General features: G+C 37.0%; 1 protein-coding gene across 3 annotated transcripts in view; it reads left to right on the top strand.

Annotated features, from left to right (window-relative positions):
• The first annotated feature begins 1019 nt into the window (after nucleotides 1-1019).
• The window catches only part of atp9b (ATPase phospholipid transporting 9B), a 67847-nt gene continuing 46595 nt past the window's right edge, over nucleotides 1020-22271 (top strand). For 2 of the 3 annotated variants that reach the window (XM_039678818.2, XM_039678817.2), the window contains exons 1-9: nucleotides 1020-1126; nucleotides 4497-4670; nucleotides 15536-15686; nucleotides 16245-16358; nucleotides 16462-16570; nucleotides 17404-17462; nucleotides 18205-18256; nucleotides 19829-19923; nucleotides 21901-21981. In XM_039678818.2, coding sequence (XP_039534752.2) covers nucleotides 1047-1126; nucleotides 4497-4670; nucleotides 15536-15686; nucleotides 16245-16358; nucleotides 16462-16570; nucleotides 17404-17462; nucleotides 18205-18256; nucleotides 19829-19923; nucleotides 21901-21981 — 915 coding nt within the window. In that variant the 5' untranslated portion in view covers nucleotides 1020-1046. Of the gene's footprint in view, nucleotides 1127-1245; nucleotides 1393-4496; nucleotides 4671-15535; nucleotides 15687-16244; nucleotides 16359-16461; nucleotides 16571-17403; nucleotides 17463-18204; nucleotides 18257-19828; nucleotides 19924-21900; nucleotides 21982-22271 lie in introns of those variants that run through there. The other variant, XM_039678819.2, reaches the window with a different exon arrangement.

Genomic DNA, 22271 nt, shown 5'->3' with positions numbered 1-22271 from the left:
GTTTAAAGTGTAGTTATCAGGCCTTGTGATGCATCCAAACATGTTGCGGGACTATTCTATTTGAAAATTTAGAAGTGTTTTCCTATTAAGAACAAACTAAATAAATGTTTCCAGAAACATTTTTGAAAAGAAAAAGAAGTGAAACAATATATTTGTCTGTTATGGTAGCTTATGGTTATTTACTAAGCGTGTCAGTCAGGTCATTTTAGTGTTTTTTTTATTTTATTTTGTTATTTTATTTTGTAGTGCTATTTTCCTTAAATAATATATTGTTTAGTGATGGGAGAAAAACATAAAAAATATGAATGAGCATTTTTTTTTTCTTTCATAAAATAGGTAATGGTGAAAAGGGACGGGGTATTTGATGTGTCCTCTGCATGAAAAAGAGACACTATTTTTGTACTCAGATATGTTATAATGAATAAAAAATACACCAGGTTTTCTTTTCTGTCTGAGCATCAGTATTTTTTCATGGAACAACTGAGGTGGTCTCTCAAACACACTGACTGAACTGGATTTATTTCTAAGATGCAATATTGCTGCCACCCTCAATAAATAAATCTCAAAGTAAATTTTTTGTTTGTGTCATCTTTTATTGTAGGCTATTACTACAATATATAATACACAATATAATATATAAATTTAATAAGAGTATATTTTAGAGTGTAATGGGAAAAGGCTTCACTCTCAATCTCTTTCCGTCTCTCTCTATGTGTGTCGGTGTTGGGATGAACTTTAGGCATTGTTATTAACAGTGTTATTTAACAAATATATATATATATAATTAAGTAAATAATTATATTAATGTCATTTGAATGCAAACCATTGCTCTCATTTGGGAAGTCAAACCTCAAAAACAGCAAGACAACAATGGTATGTCTAAGAGGCCTAGTGTGAAATAACCAAAGAAAGCCAATTTAAATTAAATCAAGTTAGAAACACACTTAAATAAAAATAAAATATCTTCAAAAGCATATTTCCAGATTACAGCACATCCCTCACTTCCAGGTCCGGACGTGACGACGTTCATACGTAAACAAAGAAAGATGGCAGACAGCATCCTTTTGAATCCTCTACGGACGAATTCGAGAAAAACTGCGTATTATAATGCTGAAAGACCTGCCAGGTATGTAGACGGTTGGATATTGATCTTAAACACATCTTTTTTAACACAAGACTGTCAGTTGAGTTGTTATAATTATGTATGTTTTAATATTGGGTTTGTTTATACCACGGTTCCGGGGTTGAGTGCTAACGGGCTAACAGTCTAGCTGCAGAGTACATTCAGAAGCGCGAGCTGTCAGTGTCAGATTACCGCTGATAGGACACGAGAGGATACAAGACTCCCCGAGAGATGCATGTGGTGATTAAGATGTGATGTAATCATGTGAGGTATTTGTCATTCCGGTTCATTTTCATAAAACATCTTACGACATCCATTGAAGCTTAAGTTTGTGTGGCTATAAGCTATTCTGTAGTTGTTAGCACATTACATTTATGAAGCATCTCGTATAAATTGAAGCATGAAGCATTACTTGTGATGTTTAATTGATATACCCAAGGCTCAGAAGATGTTCTAACATCTTCTGAGCCTTATGGACATTAATTAAACGTCACAAATAATGCTTCTTGTGCATTTGGTACACAAACACAATTCACAGTACACTCTAGAACATATCATGAACTTTTGGTGACCATCATATCAGGCTTTGGTCCTTCTATAGCATATCTCATACAGCATCTCATTTGCCTTAGGTATATGCATCACATGCCATGGTCTGCTGATGTCAAACTTTTCAAGATATCTCTCTGCAAATGTTTTTCCCATGGTTTATGTGAGGCAAAGATATTAATTTAGAATCGAATGGCTATCTGGGTTTCCTGAACCGCATAAACAGCCTAACAGCGGACAGGATCTGTTTTTATGGCATCCAGCTGTTTGTCAAATACTGACAGTCTAAGGACCACTTGTGGCGTTGCTGCTTGAGAGTATGGACCTAAACCAAAGTGATTGCTTAATTTGATTTCATTGTTTGGGATAATGCTATTGCGCATGATAACTTTGCGAATCGCTTTGTTTTATTGAGGAGAATAGAGAAGATCTGAAGAACTGACCACAGTTAGGAGAGATTCATTGGACCACCAGCTATGTTTGGCTGATACTTTGCTTCTTTTTGATCTATATGGGTGGTTAAGCAGATTTGATGGTGATCTGATTTCCTTTATCATGCAATTGAATACAAATATCAGTGGTGGGCCTGCAGGCTACAAATCTCGTACATCGTCATCGACCTTGCCAGACTGTATCGATTCCGGTTTATGATTGTAATGGTCAGCTTACTTGGTTGTCTTTTTTTTATTACACCCATTTCTGACAGTTTCTGACAGTCAAGACAGTTTAACCAAAAGCTTAAATCCACATAAACGCATGTCAAAGTGATGTGCTTTTGTTGACATACCTCAATGATAACTAGCCTATTGTGGCAGGAACCGATTAGCCTTGTAGAGCTAATATTTGTCATTTCCCATTAGTTCAAAGTCTCATAATAGTGAATCACACGGAACTTGTCAAGAACATGTCTGGACTATATTTCACCCTCAAACTCAGAAGAAACGACTTTTAATAATTAATTTATATAATATAAATGATTAGAGCCCGACCGATAAAGGATTTTGAAGGCCGATACCGAAATATTTTTGGGTTTTAAAATCCGATATTCCGATATATCGGCCGATATTTTTTTATTATTAAATATTGTTGGATTTCACACACGTGTAAAAGAAAAGCTAACTTTTCTGCACAAGATACAATTGATACTTTTTCATTATGTCTAAATGTTCACTCCTCGCAAGTATAACTTACATTTTACAATGCAGGGATTGTAACTAGAGATATGCTAGTAATAAATACAGTAATCATTGCTTTATTTAGGCAGAAAAAAAGTAAAAACTCTAAAAAAAGTTCATTGTGGTTTCCAAGCTCATTAATGTTAACATTAGCGGTCTTCCATTGATGATAGTGGCATTAGGTAGCTTTGTGGTTAGCTAGCCTATGATAAGCCATCATTTAGCAATAGATAACATCATACTGCAAATTGTAAAACATACATTTTTAATATAACAGGCCAGGGAGAGACGATTAAAGCGTGTTTCACGATATATCGGTCTGGCTCTATAAATGATACATTATTATACAGAGTTAGCTACATCTAAACCATTTGTCGGTCAATTGTTTTAGCATCCTGACCAGTCCGATTTTCTCATTTACCCTCATGTCGTTTCAAACCCATAAGACTTGTTCATCTTCAAAAAACAATTGAAGATATTTTAATGGAACCTAAGAGATTTCAATCTCTATTAAAAGTCTATTTATTTCACAAACATTCGCAATAGTTATGTAAAATCATATGAATAAAGCAGTTTCAATCCAAGTCTTTTAAAGAGACAGCCATTTGATATTATGACGAGCATATATAATTTGGACCATTATTCACACATTGATCATGCATTGACCACATTAAATATGGGGAACAGAAGGTCAAACATACTTGATGATTGTTTAGCAGATTTAATGGTAAAATCTTTTTTTTTTTTTTAATCAGTCAGTGCAGTATTCTTCACTACACAATTTGAGCGTTCAGTGTTTTGCGGAGGATTAAATATGATTCACACTAAAACTGATCTCTCAAGTCTATTTCTGTGCCCGGTTCATTCATTTAGAAGAAAAGGGACTGTTCCTTTTAAAATCCTTAGTACTAGAGTTTGTAGGTTGTTAATGTCTGCCATTGTAAGTGTGTAATGCTTCTTTAATAATTTATCCAACTCGATATCACTAGCTTTGGAGGGCCTGTTCACTCAGCGTGGTCTGAATGTGGTACTGTATGTATGTTTATACTTATTTCAGTGTTCAACTGCAAAAGGCTGTCAGTGTTTACAGTGATCACAGAGGCCTAATTGCATGAATTAAGTCTATCCACGGACAACTCTAAAATGAAAAGGGAGCTTGCAGGTTTTGACGCTAATGCTAAAGTGGATCTGGTGCAGAAACGGCCAGGCTTTTGTGTGGGTGGAATCTGATATCCTCTTGGGATGTCTGCTCTTTCAGAGTGTCACAATAGCATTCTGCTGATCTGGGTTTGAGACTCGTCTCGATAAATGAGGAACGGTTCCCTTAACTTCTGCATTTTTGTTGTTGTTAATGTAGGCGCCTTTAAAAATGTCCTTATTTCATTGCGTAATGTCTTTCTATATTTGATAGGTTATAATGAAGTAGGAATATTTTTTGGGTAACAAACAGTCTATTACATTTGAGATGTGACACGGTAATTTGAATTAGAAAAGCTATACCATTTTTGTAGCTTAGCAGGTTATTTAGCTTTTTGTTAATTTAAATAAAAGAGAAATGATCCTACACAACATTTATAATTTTGGCGAAAGATTATGATGCCTAACTTTCCAGAGGTGTAATGCCATCCTTTTTTGTAACAATGTTTCAGGTATCAGATTGAAGACGATTCCTTAAACCTTGATGAGATGCCATTGATGATGTCAGAGGAAGCTTTCGAAAATGATGAAAGTGACTATCAGACTCTGCCCAGAGCCAGAGTGAGTCAGAGACGCAGAGGACTGGGCTGGTTCCTCTGTGGAGGATGGAAGGTCCTGTGCATCAGGTAACAGCCTACATGAGAGCTCACGTTAATATTTAAGCATTAAGTTGCATACTCAATATCTGAGTGCTCACAATTGATCTGGTTATACAGAGTATTTGCTTCTCCAACCACTTTTTAAATTTGACGCTGTGTCTCAAAAATGCTGAAAGGCCAAAAATAAATAAAAAACAGCACAGAAGGAAATGAATATGAGAACCTGTTCTCATATTTACAGAACTCGACTGCAAATTAGGGATGTCACGATGAGGAATTTTTCACACCAGTATAGACCATTTTGATGGATGTAAACAACACTGGTCCAGAAACACTTCCTGTTTCAGTTTGTAACTGTTTTCTTTATTTCACATGTAAAGAAAACATCTTAAAGATGTTGTTTAACTTTTTTTTTTTTTTTTTTCAGTTTTACATGTTCTGTTGGTTGTATTTTATCCCAGCTTTTTGTAGTGTTAAAAAACTGAAACAGGAAGTGCTTCTGGACCAGTGTTGAAACATCTTGCAAAATGGTCTATATAAACGTATAAACACCGGTATTATCGATAACACTGGTTTGCTTTTGAAAGCGCACTCGCTTTTCTCTTTCGTTTTTTTAAATGGGCACTTGGCAACTATTTCAACTTATAAAACCATTTAGAAATCATTTGAATGGTTCAATAACCTGTTCTGGAGAGAATGGTGGCTTTCCCCACTCTCCTCAGCGTCCTCAGGTGAAAAACCATTCTTGCAACATGAGGACTAACGTCCCGGTAAGTTGGAAATAGAAGTCTAGTAAGAAGCGAGAATGAGCGAGAAACACAAACTGCTTTATGGCAGTTACTCAGGGTTCCAGACTGGGACCGAATTGGGACTGCATATATGACCATTTTTTGAAAATGTGCGAGTTAAAATTGTATGTGGTCGCATATGTGCGAGTGGACGCTCGCGCAACAGAACGCCGTTGTATCAGCTGCTGCAGTCCGTAACTTATGTTCAAAATGAACGAGTAGGCTACATCATGTATCCATTTTCCAAACCGTGTTTTTGACTTATCCTAAATCACTACGGTACGCCTGTAATAAGTGTTTATATTCGAACTATTTTAGTTGGTCTGATTACGTCATGGGGATTGTTTACATGCTACATGTGCTTCTTACATGCGTCTTCATGAGGCACACACGCATTCTCTCTCCCTCGCTGCTCTACCCTGCCTCGCGCGCACAACACGGACGGTTTGGAGCACATTATTTTTTGTCTCGCATGCGCACTCTTGATTCCGTGAGTTTGAACTAATTTGCGGGCATCAGGAAACCGCTATCAATATGCAGCATACACGAAAATCATTCACCTTTCGGCAAATTCGCCGTTTTGAAACCAAAATAGGTGACCTACGTTAATCGTGTATACTTTATGAAGCCATACTATAGTATAATGTGAGATAGAAATGTATATTTAAGTCATTAAATTCAAGTTAACCTAAGCTTTTCCCTCCACTGCGGCTGTCAGTCATTCTCTATTCGCGTCGCGTTACAACAGTTAACATGATGAAACTCTTTCCAAGATGATTCAATGTTATTATTATAATTGATCCGTAGATAAAGGTCTATGATGGTTTCTAATTCTATCTTGCTAGACTTTTATTGTAATTTAATCACTTTCTACTGAGTGTCTGTTAGCTCACAACACTAGAGTAGAGTCGGCGCACTATAATTGTTCTTCACGTGCACAGTAGCCTAACCTCGAAATTTAAAACTGTTAAAAGAAAAGGCTTAATAAACTATTGCATAGATACTGTATAATACACAGTCTTGGTGCTTTTAACTTTAATGTGGCGGACACTGAAGAGCTGCGCGCCGCCCTGTGACTCCGTGTTGCTTCAAGCGCATCATTCAGCGCTCGCGATGCGCATAAGCACTTTGTGCAGCTTTTTCATGATCATGTCATAATACTTTTGCGCAATGAAAGCTTATTAATAGTCTTTCTTGTTCTGTCCTATCTATTATATTTTGCTTCCTCACTAAACAGCTGTGCTTTACATTTAAAAAAGCTGTGCATCTAATTTTTAAGATGTTTTTCATGAATGTATAACAACAATACAAAGAGCAATGTGTAACGTTTTACCAGAGTTAGTGCTACACTTATTGTCTCTTATTTGTTCCCCACTAAGGAATGTTTTTTTCACTAAATGTTCAGATTTTATCAAATTATTGTGCACTTGTGATATTTCTAGGCTAAGTTTTGCTGAGTTATCCACTAATCTATTTTACAATAGCATTTTTGTCATAGGTTATGTTCATATATTTTTTTTATTTGTTGTTTTTCTTTATAATGAAGTTGTCTGTATTAAGTAGATTGTTTAACACACAAAAGAGTGGTTTTTAGGGTTTTAGGGTTTTATTTAGTAGTTATAATAAACAAAAAAAATGAAATATAATTTTTTTATCCGATTAATCGATTAATCGAAAAAATAATCGTCCGATTAATCGATTATCAAAATAATCGTTAGTTGCAGCCCTAATAGATAGATATTAATTACAGATTAAAATTACTGTCCAAAATCCATGAAAATCCTGATATTTTGCAATTATAATTAATATATTACAGGTATTTATGCTGCAACCCAGAAAGCCTTTGCTAGCTTTGCTTCATTAAAACCACTAATTATCAGCATGCATTGATTAATTCAATGGCATGTAGCAAAAAAAGAAAAAAGAAAAAAAGGTGCGACCAAATCAAATGCTGGTGCGACCAACTGAGAAAGTTGGTAGCACCAGTTCAACCACTGGAAAAGTTTGTCTGGAGCCCTGCAGTTCAACATAATTCTATGATACTGTGTATGATTTATTACCCACTCGGTAGACAAAGCTCCACGCGATACTGTTGGCCAGCTCCGATAATAACAGAAGCACATGAGCAGTGGTAGAAAGCGAGAAGAAGGTGCTGTAAGTGAGTGTTTTTATGTCAGTGTTGTGAAATATAGCTACGCTGCACAGCTGTAGGGGGCGCTGATGAGAACACATGCCACGACAAAAGTGGAAATCTGCGAGTTGCCAAGTGCCCCTTTAAATCGCAATCACGCTACTCAATATGGGATCAAGTGTACTATGTGTATAGGGATTTCTGTTGTAAAAAAAAGTTATTAATTTAGTTCATTTATCTATACAGCCGCTCTGAAGAAAACAGTGATGTAATCGTCCAGCTCAGTTCAGTTCTCATACAGTGGTGTCAATGCAGGCAAATCAATAATATTGTTGAATATTAAGTATCCCCAACTAAGCAAGCCAAAGGCGACAGTGGCAAGAATCCAAAACTACATTGTGCGTTGTCAGTTGTCAATGAAGCTTTGGATCTGTTGTGCACCAAATCCTCTGCCATCATCCTGTCAGTCATCTGCCTTTACTCTTGTCACGTGTTAAGTGAAATCTGACTCCTGTTGCACTCTGCAGCTCGTGCTGTATGGAGCAGAGCAGACACATTTAGTTCATCATTTTAGCATCCATTGTCTGACTGAACTAAATAGGTTTTTATTTCCATAAAAAAGTCTAGGCTTGAAAACGCGTGCAAATGCTAAACTTTCGTGACCACGCACTTCCTTCAACATGGAACGTCTTTCACGCTGAAAAGCGAACCTGTATCCGCCATGTTTAGCACAGATTGAATGACAGGGTCCCCGCTGTCGTGCTCGTTGAAGGTAAATAAGGGGGTGAAAAGTGGAAAAGACCAGTAATAAGATTAACGTCAATCAAGATATTATGTCCAATGTGTGTGGAAGGACATACGGAAAATCAATATCGAATCAACCACATTTAAAAAAATACGATTAATCGAAAAATCTGTTATTTTTGCAAATCCTGTTGCACTCTGCGACTCGTGCTGTATATGGAGCAGAGCAGACACTTTGTTCATAATTTTGGCATCTATTGTATTGTCTAACTGAGCTAAATGGTTTGTATTTCTATAAAAAAAAATACATTACAGTGGCCAAGTAATGTAATCAGTGTTCAGCTAAACAATTGCTGTGTCCGAAATCACCCATTACTCACTATATAGTGGACTATATAGTGAGCTCGCCATTTTGTAGTGCTGTCCGAAAGTATAGTGATGATTATTATACCCTATATAGTCCACTCAATGTATCCCAGAATGCATTTTGAAAAGTAGTGTACAACCGATGGTCATTAACCTAAGCCCTACATACCATCATGCATTGCGCTGATCGTAAAAATAAGTTATAATCATGTGTGGAGTAGCTCATTATAACAAAAACGGCCAGAAATCACTTTTAGTTTTCAAATTTTGGAGAAATAAGCTCAATATAATGTAATGTATTTATTTTAAAAAATATATTTAGCCCAGAGCCGGCTCGGCACCAGCTGGCAGATGATGTAATCAACGGCGTCGAGAGACGATCGAGTAGTGTCCGAAAGTGTTGTTCTATTATGCTGGTGAGCTCACTATATAGTGCTCTGCTCTCTACCCCATATGTAGGGGGTAGGGAGTAGGGGTTTGAGTGGAGATTTCGGACGCAGCAAATATGTAACACCGGTAACACAGACTACAGCAGCAACCCTACTGCAAATTAATTGTTAATTGAAGGCACTTTCACACCAAGGGGGACATCTATGAAGTTTTCATAATCATTCTACTTCTATGAGAATAGGGAAGTCAACTCCACAGGCTCAGCTATAACAATTACGGCATAGAGGAATGATATGAAACTGATGAATGATAAAAATATTGACTGCCAATTAGAATCCATCCAAATTTAAAAAGAGAGCTTTCAAAGTATCAGACAAAATAACTGCAATGCGTGCTTGTAATAATAAACAGAATGTTACTGTGCATTTTTGTGGAAGCTAATAGTTGTTGATAAGCCAGGAATATTTTTGTTTTTTAATTTGGTGGCTTTTTTATGAGAACATATTGATAAATGTAAATTTTTGTGATTAATCTGATTGGTATATTTATTTATATGATTTAAAAATTTGTTTGTAATTAATTGACAGTCATAGACAGTCATAAACAGACTGATGGATGGATGGATGGATGGATGGGTGGATGGATGGATAGATGGGTAGGTAGATAAAAAGATTGATAGATAGATTGATGGACTGATGGATGTATAGATAGATAGATAGATAGATAGACAGACATACAGACAGACAGACAGATGGGTAGGTCGATAGACATACAGACAGATGGGTAGGTAGATAGACAGACAGACAGATGGGTAGGTAGATAGACCGGTGGGTAGGTAGATAGACCGGTGGATTGATAGATAGGTAGATGCAAATATTCATAGACTGATGTAGATAGATAGATAGATAGATAGATAGATAGATAGATAGATAGATAGATAGATAGATAGATAGATGTTTTGCTGAAAACATTTACAAAGATCTTGGCTTTACCTTTTATTAATAAAATGTCACCATTGTTATGCAGCCTATTGTGTGTGTGTGTGTGTGTGTGTGTGTATGTAGCGCTTGGGCCAGGTTGGCTCAGCTCCTTTCTAACGCACCGGTAACTGTGCATGAAATACATGCACAAGCACAGGTTGTGTTTTTTGGTTGAGGTGCTCTCTGCGCATCATCAGTCAGAAGGTCAAACACGCCAACCGAAAATTTGCTTATCCAGCCAACAATATCAATAGGCTCAATGTCTATTTGGACGTGCATTCCCAGAATATCTCGATGCCTTTTGTGTTGCATCAATGACATGCGGCGCAAGTGTGATTAAAAGATGTATTAGTAATTTATGGTTATGAAAGTGTGTGCCTGACTCTTCTCCACTTATGCACTAGGTTATCAGCAGCGCATCTCAATTGTAAGCTTGGTATTGATTTTTTTTTTTTCCTTCTCCTAATGAACAAATGGGATTTCACACAGCTGACCAGTTTGCTGCTTTCCAGTAATTTTCTGTGTGCTTAGGCAAAGGATTATGAAATGATCAAATAATTCAAGCAGAATAACTCTGCTTATTCAAACGGCCCTATTATTTGAACTACATTCATTTGAGCAAATAATCTCTCTTATGAATCAGGGAGCTGGCACTTACAGACAGGAGACAAAAGGGGCCAACACAAATATTATTATATTTTTTTCAAGGTTTATGTAATTTAGTTCAGTGCCAGCCAAACCAATCGGCATGACTGTGTAAACTGCGCAGAGTACCGGCAGAGTACCGTCACGCCGTTTAGCAGGGATGGCAACCGCTAGAATATAAAATGAATATGAAGGTCAACAAAGTGTTTGGCGCTCTCTCTGACCTTCACAGCGAATCGGAGCATTTGTTTACTAGGGAGGGGTTTATTTGACTGGGGTGTTACAGAGGACATCATCTACAGGTTTGTTGTTCCATTTTGGTATCACTAGGTCTGCATGGAACACACAGGAACCTTAAGTTGATGTTTTTCATTCTTCACAAAAACTATACACATCTTTAGCTCCCTTGATCATTTACTTATTCAATTCAATTCAAATTTATTTTTCTTATAGCGCTTTTCACAAAACATATTGTTTCAAAGCAGCTTTACAGAAAGTGCATTTCAGAAATGTACATGGAAAAATGCATTTAGTTAATCATGTATTAAAGGTCCCGTTCTTTGTGATCCCACGTTTCAAACTTTAGTTAGTGTGGAATGTTGATGTTAGAGTATAAATAATATCTGCAAAATTCTAAAGCTCAAAGTTCAATGCCAAGCGAGATATTTTATTTAACAGATGTAGCCTACATCGAACGGTCCGTTTGGACTACATCCCTCTACTTCCTTCTTTAAAAGGTAACTAAACCCCTGGTCAGAGCCTGACTCCACCCACTGGCAATATTTGAAAAATGCTCAAAAAGTGGGCGCACCCTAGCGGAGATAGAGGGGACGAAGTAGATGCTAAAACCAAAACACTCTATCCTGATTGTTTTCAATACTCGCAATTCCAATTCCTGACTCCCTACAGTGGTTTTGACGAAACAAGCTGGTTTTTATACTGCCAAGGGCATAGCTCGCGTGGTGAGCTGAAACCTGCGTATGTCACGAAGTGCGGAACATCCAATAGGAAAATTCAATTGCAGTAGCCACCGTTCAACCTGAAGAGGGCAGCACTAAGACGTTTTTACATCATATACTGTAGAAATAAAACACTTTTTACACAAATGTCAAAAAAGTTACTCGAATCAGTGACTGGTATTAATAAAGATTCATTCTTACAGATCATTAACTAAAAAAAAAGTTGGCTTAGTGTTACTCTTTAATGACGTCAGTCAGTAGAACAGTTTTTTGACTAATGTCCACCCACAGGAATGCTCCCTCAACTCCCTCAACTTGCGCACTTCTTATAACTTACTGTGTTTACTCAGCTCTTACAGTGATTTTCTGAAGTCAAACTGATGCTTCATCTTTTGTGTGATGTACAATGAACTTTATTAAACTCATCAGTATATATTTGATCATCATTCGGACCTGGTCCGAAACAGCAGACTTGTAGGCTATTAATAAATAGTGGATACATACAAGCAGATGACAAATACGTTATAATAACCGTATAATAAAAGTTTCTGATATTATCATCATTCCGTGAGATGAAATTGCCTTTAAGGCCAATTTATACTTCTGCGTCGAGGGTGCGCCGTAGTGTACGGCGTTGGCGACGCCGTTGTGTGCATTTATACTTCTGCGTTCAGGTCTTGGTTGCTCTGCAGTACTGCTCCGAAACGCTAGTTGGCGGCGGAGGGTTTTAATGTTCCACTGTGTTTAGATTCCTCGCAGCTAGGTTACTACAAGCAATAGCGACTGAAAGAGAGCTGATCATGTTGGAGTTGGAGCTTAAAAAAAACAGTTAATTTTAGTGAAATTACAAAAACTGAAAGGCAGAAATGAGAGAAGACGTCGGAGGAGATGGTACGTGTGGAAATGCGTGAGGTACGTGCAGAAATGCGTAGGAGGAAATGCGATGCTACCAAGTTTTTCTGAGCCCCCAAAAAAGTCAATTTAAACATGCTGTAAAAAATGATCTGTTGGGTATTTTGAACTGAAACTTCACATACACATTCTGGGGACATCAGAGACTTATTTTATTTTAGCTTTAATTCAGGGCATAACATAATATATCGCCGGCGCCGAGTCATCTCTTCACAGGCGTCGAGTCGTCTCTTCACAGGCGTTGAGTCGTCTCATCGCAGGTGTTGGGGCATCTGAAGTCTTCGTGAGAGGCTGGATACAAACTGGAGCTGATAAACGCCATTTTCCTCGGGACTCGCGTCTCGAGATAACAGCAGAAAATCAAATGGGAAATAATTAGCATAGCTGCTGTTCATAATGATTTCCATTACACTAGAGTATAGGGCTGGGTAATAAATATCGATTTCTCGATATTTATCGATTCTTATTTTTACGAACCGATATCGATTCTTAAATCTCAAGAATCGATTAGTCATCCTGTTTCATTTGAATGAATGGGACATTGTATCGCGGCTGCGCGCATCCAAAAAAATCACAATAATCTTTGTCCTTTGTTACTATTGATACGAAACAAAGTCTCAATTTTCAAATTACGTCCATTTTCTTTAGAAATACAAAAACATAAATAGCGTTTTGGCGCTGTGGCGTGAGATCGCTCTGGCGGAGCTCAAGAGAAGCAGCAGCACTGATCCCTCTTCCGGCTTAATAATACCAGTCACAGCGCGAAATAAACATGAATGAGCATCTGAAAGTGTGTTAAAAGATAGAGTACAACTTATCGAAATCCGTATCATGTCACATTGATTCGCTCAATCAGCGTTTCAACCGTGGAAAGACGTCAGTTAAAGGGTTAGTTCACCCAAAAATGAAAATTCTGTCAATATTTACTCACCCTCATGTTGTTTCAACCCCGTAAGACCTTCGTTCATCTTCGGAACACAAATTAAGATATTTAAGATATTAAGATCGCTCCTGCATACTAGTCCATAGGCTTCTTGAGGGAATGACTCTTGCTGGCATCGAAAAGTCATTAAAGACATCGTTAAAATAGTCCAACTGACTACAGTGGCTCAATTTTAACTTTATCAAACGACGAGAATACTTTTTGTGCGCAAAAACAAACAAAAATAACGACTTTATTTCAACTATTCACTTCCTTCTCCATGGGCCTGTAGTCAGTTAACGTAGTGTGATTGCGTAAAGCTACGTCACACGTAGGCTCACTATTGGCTGACGCTGGTCATGTGTGTGATGCGTGTGACGTACAATAACAGAAGCTTACGCTATTAAACTAGTAACCTGACTCGCGCAGAGGGAGAAATAAATGAATAGTTGAAATAAAAGTCGTTATTTTTGTTGTTTTTTTGCGCACAAAAGTGTTGTCGTCGTTTGATAAACTTAAGAATGAGCCCCTGTAGTCACTTGGACTATTTTAAAGATGTCTTTAATGACTTTTCGAGGACAGCAAGTCATTCCCTCAAGAAGCCTATGGACTAGTATGCAGGAGCGATCTTAATATCTTAAATATCTTAATTTGTGTTCCGAAGATGAACGAAGGTCTTACGGGGTTGGAACAACATGAGGGTGAGTAAATACTGACAGAATTTTCATTTTTGGGTGAACTAACCCTTTAAACAGCTTGTATTCAATGTCATGTATCGTCATATTTACATCAGAAAACCCACATAAACTCGTTAGTCAGCTAGAAAAAAATAACTCCAGAGAGGAGCATTTTGCTAAATATACACACCATAAATGCATTATAATCTTGATGTTCTTCAATATTTAATGCATATTTGAATAAATCTGGCAAGTTTTTATGACAGCCACCATTTAAATGTTTATATTTCATATACTCTTCTTATTATAAAAATAAATAAAAATCGTATCGAATTGCAAGCTTGTGAATCGAAAATGAATCGAATTGTGAAATTTGTCTCAATACCCAGCCCTAATAGAGTAGATGTTAAAAACTTGAAGACAGTGACTTTGGCGTCCCAGAGTCACCCTGCTCCGTCGCCCACTCAACTCAGCCCAGCCTACCGACCTCTACATCCCTCCAGCTGCTGAGACCTTACCACAATCTCTCCGCAACCCAACCATACGCGCCAACCCGTTTGACTAAGTCTGTCTAGCCCCACTGGTGCGTTAATCCAGTTTCAATGGCAACCGTTCCGTATGGCATACCACCTACCGCAAAACACAATATCTGCACAACCACCCATCATTCACGCAATACACACAGGAACCTAATGACTGTAGATGTTATGCAGCCTATACAAATAACCTACAGACTATTCAAGTTTTATAATATTAAATGCATTCGAACTGATTCAACAGAGGAATAAAAGGTAAGAATTATGTGAGTAATGCTTGTCTTTATTATCAATATGTGTAGTATTCTCAGTCGACATGACTGTGTTTAATTCTTCAGGACATTAAAATATATCACATAAGTAAAATGAGTTGTTGACATAAATACATTAAAATTAAAATTCTCTTTTGAGGGTTTTGAGTGCGTTCTGCCTCTTCTTATGCTATTTTCTGGCACTATGTTCTTAGTGGAAGTTCTAGTGAAACTAGGCTGCCTTCACTCTGTAACATCAGTTACATTAATGTTGCATTAACGTCAGTTGTATTTCAAGTGGAATCAACTGGATACGCCTGACTGGTGATGAATACCGCAAAAAGTCTGTGTTCGTTTTCAAGTGCATTTTAAGTGATTAACAGGGTGATCATTCACTAAAATCACCGGTTTTCAGCACAACCCTTAAATTAGGAGTTCTGATCAGCCTTGATATTTGTTAATTATTCTGTCAGGGATATTTTTAAATGAAGACCGTTGACTGGAATCCAGGCCTGTAGCACAGTGTCTCCTTTAAGTGGATTTGTCTAATCACTGGATGATCTTTTTCCTCCCGTGGTCTCTGTCACGCAGCTGTTGTGAATGTCTGGTTCACACATGTCGCAGGAGGAAAGAGCTGAAGGCTCGGACAGTGTGGCTGGGACATCCCGAGAAATGTGAAGAGAAGTACCCCAGAAATGCTATCAAGAATCAGAAATACAACATTGTCACTTTTGTGCCGGGGGTAAGGCCATACATTTCTGATGCATTTGTTTTGTTGAGAATGCCAAGTTTTTTATCACATGTAAAATGCTGTCTTATTGTTTTTGTGTATTTATGGCATTTATTATTTCTTTTATGGTGCAGAACTTTTTTGTTTATTCTTAATTTCTCGCTAGGCTGTTTAAAGTGAAATCTCTACCCGTTGTACGCACAGCAGATTTGCTCAGTAATCAGGTTAATGTCTAACTAGCTGTGAAGGAAGGGGGTGTAACAGCAATCTAACGGATCTTTTTCCACTGAGTGTGTAAGCGATCTACTGTAGTATGACTGCTGGCGATGTCTTATTCAGAGGAACGCACCTTGTGTATGTGTCCTTGGCAAAGTATTTGCAGCTTGTACAATGAATTATGTATAAGCCAATCAGGTGTGCCACCAAAAGCTGTGTTAGGATGTCACATGTATTACTGTCATTACAAGTACTTAAATAAATGCTTTTCGATTCATATTGTCATAGGCATATTATCAAATATATCACTGGTTGTTGATTTATTTGTGGTGCTTTCTCTTTCTTGTGTTTTAGGTTCTTTACCAGCAGTTTAAGTTCTTCCTTAACTTGTATTTTCTGGTAGTGGCTTGTTCTCAGTTTGTTCCATCGCTTAAGATAGGATATTTGTACACTTACTGGGCCCCGCTGGTGAGTACAGTACGTCTAACCTTATGAAAGTGGAGATTGAACTCTAAAAGTAAATTCATTCATCACTTTTGTTGTTGTCCCCCCCACCCTCCTTGTCCTTCAGGGTTTTGTGTTGGCTGTCACCATGGTGAGAGAGGCAGTTGACGAAGTCCGCCGTTGCAGGAGAGATAAAGAGATGAATTCCCAGCTGTACAGTAAACTCACAGTGAGAGGTAACCACAATGTGACACATCCTGATGATATTACCCATGATGTGTCATGTGCACATGTTTTGAGCTCCATTGACTAACTCCAAGAGTTGCAGCTTTTGAAGCCTGAGAATATCCTTCCCTTTTTTTTTTTTTTTTACATTGTTGTCGGTAATGACTTGATGTATTCAAATTCTCATCCAGTGTTTTAAAAAAAATCTAAAATCATTTACCTCAGGTTTTGCAAATGTTGTAAAATGATGATTTGCTATTTATCTTACATTTTTGAATTAGCATTTTGTTAATTTTTTATGTAAGTACTTGTACAAAAAAGTTTCTATACTTCTCAATTGCATAGAAAATATGAGATTTAGTTACTAACTATATAAAATAAAAAATGCAATTCAATAATTTTATGAACATAATATTACATGTATAAAGGTAGAATCCTTCACATTTCTGAGAATGGCAGTGTTTCACTCATGGGTGATATGTAACTTGTTGATAATTTAATTTCACCATACAAAGAATGCAAATGACCTTTGTTAAACGCCCTGTCTGGGTTTAATTTCTGAATAAATGATCCGTAAAGAATGTCTTTCTCCATCTAGTGGGAAACGGGTACTCTGCTAGGAGATTTTGTGTGCATGTGTGTGAAATATTAGCGACTCTTTTTTTTTTTCTTTTAGAAAAATTAAATTGAAAATAAAAAATAAAAATGTGCTTACTGAATTTAAACGCTTGTTAACTTTTACAACCCTAATATTTATCATTTTAAAAAGTATTTTTATTAAATCTAAATTGCCTAAGTATGTATTAATTTCTAATTACAATTATTTGTCCTTCTTGCTTTTCAGGGAAGGTCCAAATAAAGAGCTCAGACATACAGGTCGGAGATTTAATCATTGTGGAAAAGGTTTGTTGTCCTTTTTTTATCCCTTCCTCTCTCTTTTGTTGTTCAAGGTATCAGCATAAACTTTCTGCTATGTGATCTGTCACATGAAATCCTGTCATTCTTTCAGTGGGACAATGTGTGTGTCTCTCCTCTTACTGTCTGTGGTTCGCTTTAATTGCTTGCTAGGGAAATGACCTTGTTCAATTATTCAACACAACACTGGAATAGGTTAAGAACACTAAAACGTTACAAACTGGATTCACTGATACATATATATGTGTATATATATATATATGGATTCACTGATATGTGTATATATATACATATATGAAGAGTTCAGATGCAAAAGCCTCTAAGTGCCATTTGAAATTTTCTTCTAAAATGGTCATTTTTATCAAGCTTGTATATTTAAGTTCAGTAATTTCACTTAAATTGCAATGAGGATTACCTATTAATTGTCATTTAAGTGAAATAACTGAACTTGAATATATAAGCTTGATAAAAATGACCATTCTAGAAGAAAATTTCAAATGGCATTTAGAGGCTTTTGCATCTGAACTCTTCATATACACATCAGTGAATCCATATGCACGTATCAGTGAATCCATATATACTGTATATGTTTTTTGTGTGTGTGTGAATGAATGAATATCTCTAAAGATTATAAGCAAAATGTTGGTGGCCAGCTTGTTCAGTTTTGAAGCAAAGATAGCATGGAGATCTTAGGTGCCTTTTTAATGATGTCTGATGTTTTGTTTTGTAGAATCAGAGAATTCCTGCTGATATGATTTTTCTGAGAACTTCTGAGAAGACTGGTGAGTTTCACTTTTCACATTCAAACAGAGCTTTCAGTCGTCCCTGAAAACTACTTGTCATAAAGCCAGTGGTTGCCAACACTGTGGCCGTATGCAGCCTAGCAGAGAACCTTGTAGAGAACATTTTAAAAATACACAGTTTGTTCCTTCATTTTTTTTTATAATGTTGATAGATATAGAATATATATTCATATATTTACATGCAGAAGGCCTCAAACCTTGTAGGCATTTTATTCACACATAAAATCTTTTTAATATCATTAAAGAAGATGATAGAAAAAATATTAAACCATGTGGCCCAAGGTGAATACATGTCTTAGATGAGTAACCACAGGTAGTTCATCACATGAACTATATACAAGTTCAGCTGATGTTTCATAATATTAAAGTGTCATTCATTTGAAACCTTTCAAACATCTTTGAGAGCTGTTTCTCTTGAAAAGTGTGCTTGTACATTTTGTGCCACTTTTTAATATTTTGTTGACGTGAACATGGCTGATGCTTCACTTTCTTTTGAATGTATCACTTCTTGAAATCTGAGGAACGAAGTTCTCTGTGCAAGAGTGTGTGTGTGTGTGTGTGTGTGTGTACGATAACCAGCATTTGCTTGCCTTGACGTTGAGCCATATACTGTAAATGACTTAAGTCACATTATGACACAGTATTACAGTTGTTGTACTTTTTTTTATTATTATTGTACAGTTTGAAATTGCCGTGCTTTCCATAGTGAAATTAAAATCAGTTAAAAAAATTACAATTAGTTTTTGTCTGATATGCTTAACCAGTGTCTCTGGTTCTTTAGCCATGGTCGACTCTTTGGCCCTTTGAATTTACTTCCATTTGAAGCTTTTTAACAAATTTTAGAAAATTTTAAAACATATTTTCATTCTTAATTTTTCACGTAATTCATTTTCTTCCCGTTTTTTTTTTTTTTTTTTTAGGTTTTCTGCGTCTATAAATATTTTAGAGTTGTTTATATTTTAGAGAATTATTAATAATTTCTTAGTAAGACATTAAGAGTCTTAGTGAGCAGATCATTTAATGTGTTGTTTGGTGTACTGAAGCACATAAAACATGTCCATATGAAGTCTATTTTAAGATATTTTTTCATTGTGACATTATCTTTGACAATTCTTAATATTATAATGCAAAAGCTCATTTTGTGAAAAAACTATTTAATTAAAATTTCTGTACTTTTGAAGGTTTGATAATGTAGGCAAACGCAGTATATGGAACATGATTAACACTGAAGCATTTGCACTGAGAGCTTAAAGACCGCGACCTTTCCTGTCTACCGCCTACCGTTATATCAGTCTTGTCTGAGATCAATATGAACAATATGTTAAGCATTCAGAGTTCTTTAGTGTATATGGGCCAACGTTTTGTCTCATAACAAATGTGTCCTTCACACATTCATCTCCAGCCCTCTCACTATTCTGACTGTGAAAAAGATGGTACAACTTCACAACAGATCACTGCATGTTGTCAAGTTAAATTCGATTTTTGAAAGAAGAATGTGACTAAATAATGTGTTAATGTCAGATTTAAGATGCTAATGTTTTGTTTTTCCAGGTTCATGTTTTATTAGAACAGATCAGCTGGATGGAGAGACAGATTGGAAACTGCGAGTCACTGTCGCTTGTACCCAAAGATTACCTGCCTTAGGGGTATGAACATTTTCTTTGCACAAAAAACAGTACATACTCCATATTGCTGTGATCTTAATGCATGTTAATAATAAATTATACAAATATTTGCTGATATAAGATGCTTGACTAGTATAAAATGCAATGTTATCATCTAGTCCGAGTCTTTCACATTTTAAGTCTATCAATAGCGCATTGTCTCTTATAAATGTTTTTATACCAAAGCAGTCTGAGGTATGAAGAAAAAAATGTCACTGTTGACCACCCACATGTTTTTGTGGCATATATTTAGCTTCTGTATAACAAAAAGTATATTTAAAAAAATAAAGAAATTAAAAGGATGGGTCAGCACCCATCTACTTCTGGAGTGAAAGCAGATGCATCCAAAATCACATTTCAGCTCCTTCTGTTCTGTTCTGTTCGCGGATGGGTCTGTAACTTTACCCCACGTAGGCCCACGCTCAGACTCTCTCAGGCTGATGATACGTAGGCTCATGTTTGATATCACTGTGTATCTGATTTACTGGCCGGAGGGTTTGTTTCACATGGGCCGGTAACTTTACCCCGAGAGACAACTGGAATCCACCAAACGGTCTGTCTCCCAGTGCCATCAGCGTGGAGATGACACTCACCTCGATCAAGGGTTCACGTTTGTATTTGTCTTTCCGAAACCACTTAATGTGATCACAGAATTAAAATTTCAGCAAGTCGCCGAATGATTGGCGCAGTAAAGCAGCGAGAGCGGTCGGATCGGGTGTCAGGTGGGCTTGACGGTCAGATCGCTAAACGTCCCTGTTTTTCATACTTGCAGAATGTCATTAAATGCAAAAGTCATTCTAATTTGTAAGCAACCCGTCAGTGATTTAAAGGAGTAGTTCACTTTTGAAAAAACTTTTGCTGATAATTTACTCACCCCCATGTCATCCAAGATGTCCATGTCTTTCTTTCCTCAGTCGAAAAGAAATTAAGGTTTTTGATGAAAACATTCCAGGATTTTTCTCCATATAATGGACTTCAATGGGAACCGGATAGTTCAAGGTCCAAAAGATAGTGTTAATAACAGTTTCAGATGCAGCTTCAAATGTCTTTAAACGACACCAGACGACGAATAAGGGTCTTATCATGCGAAACGATCGGTTATTTCAAAACTTATTCTACGGACAAATGCTAGCCTTGCTATATTCTCTGAGGCGCGTTTGTATCGTCACGTAATACGTAATTACGTTCAAAAGGTCACAGGCGACGTAGCCGGAAGTACAGAATCAAAATGGTCCGACATCGTTTTTTTTCCTTTTAATTGCCTTTTTTGTAAACGGCGTTTGAGTTAGTTTGCACGTTCAACCTATGCGTTCAACTTGTAAACGCTGACTCTGTACTTTCGGCTACGTCGCCCGTGACCTTTTGAACGTAATTACGTATTACGTGACGTTACAAACGCGCCTCACAGAATAGAGCAAGGCTAGCATTTGTCCTTAGAATAGTTACGTTTTTGGAATAAGTTTTGAAATAACCGATCGTTTCGCATGATAAGACCCTTATTCATCGTCTGATATCGTTCAAAGACATTTGAAGCTGCATCTGAAACAGTTATTAACTGTCTTTTGGACCTTGAACCATCCGGTTCCCATTGAAGTCCATTATATGGAGAAAATCCTGGAATGTTTTCATCAAAAACCTAAATTTCGTTTTGACTGAAGAAAGAAAGACATGGACATCTTGGATGACATAGGGGTGAGTAAATTATCAGCAAAAGTTTTTTCAAAAGTGAACTAATCCTTTAATTACGTTGTTTGGACTGCGTTTTCTGTTCTGTTTGAAATTCAGACGTGTGGTAGGGCTTATTTTCATGAGAATCACTCTGATTGCTAGTCACTTTGAGTCCTGCCATAACACTTGCACGAAACAAGAGGTTGGGTTTGGGCTGAGCCCAGAACTTTGTTCATTGGCGGATTTATTGCGTTAATGTTTTTCTTGACCTTTCCGTTTGCTTATCCGTAGGATCTCTTCTCCATCAGCGCACACGTTTACGCCCAGAAGCCTCAACTGGACATTCACAGTTTTGAGGGGAACTTCACAAGGGTAAGAGAAACTGCTATTAATAAAGGAATTTTTACGAGGCCTGGTTTAGCATGCGCTGTGACGTCACGGCCCCAATTTAAACCCGCTGTTAGGTTTTTGTAGAGGTATTTAATGTTGTGTTGTTGCCCAGTAAACTAAACCCAACCGCTGTTTTTAATTGCACATTAAAATAACATGGATTCTCAAAGTGTGCCTGTTCACATGACTATGAGCTGAAGTGTCTCTGGAATGTAAAAGCGGCCAACGAGGCGCATTCCTCACAACGCCGATGACATCACGGGTTGTTAGGC

The sequence above is a fragment of the Pimephales promelas genome, chromosome 18 (assembly GCF_988280905.1).
Source record: "Pimephales promelas chromosome 18, fPimPro1.hap1.1, whole genome shotgun sequence".
In the NCBI taxonomy this organism is placed as follows: Eukaryota; Metazoa; Chordata; class Actinopteri; order Cypriniformes; family Leuciscidae; genus Pimephales; species Pimephales promelas.
The sequence above is the reverse complement of the archived record's forward strand: the minus strand, read 5'-3'. Positions and strand labels throughout refer to the sequence as shown.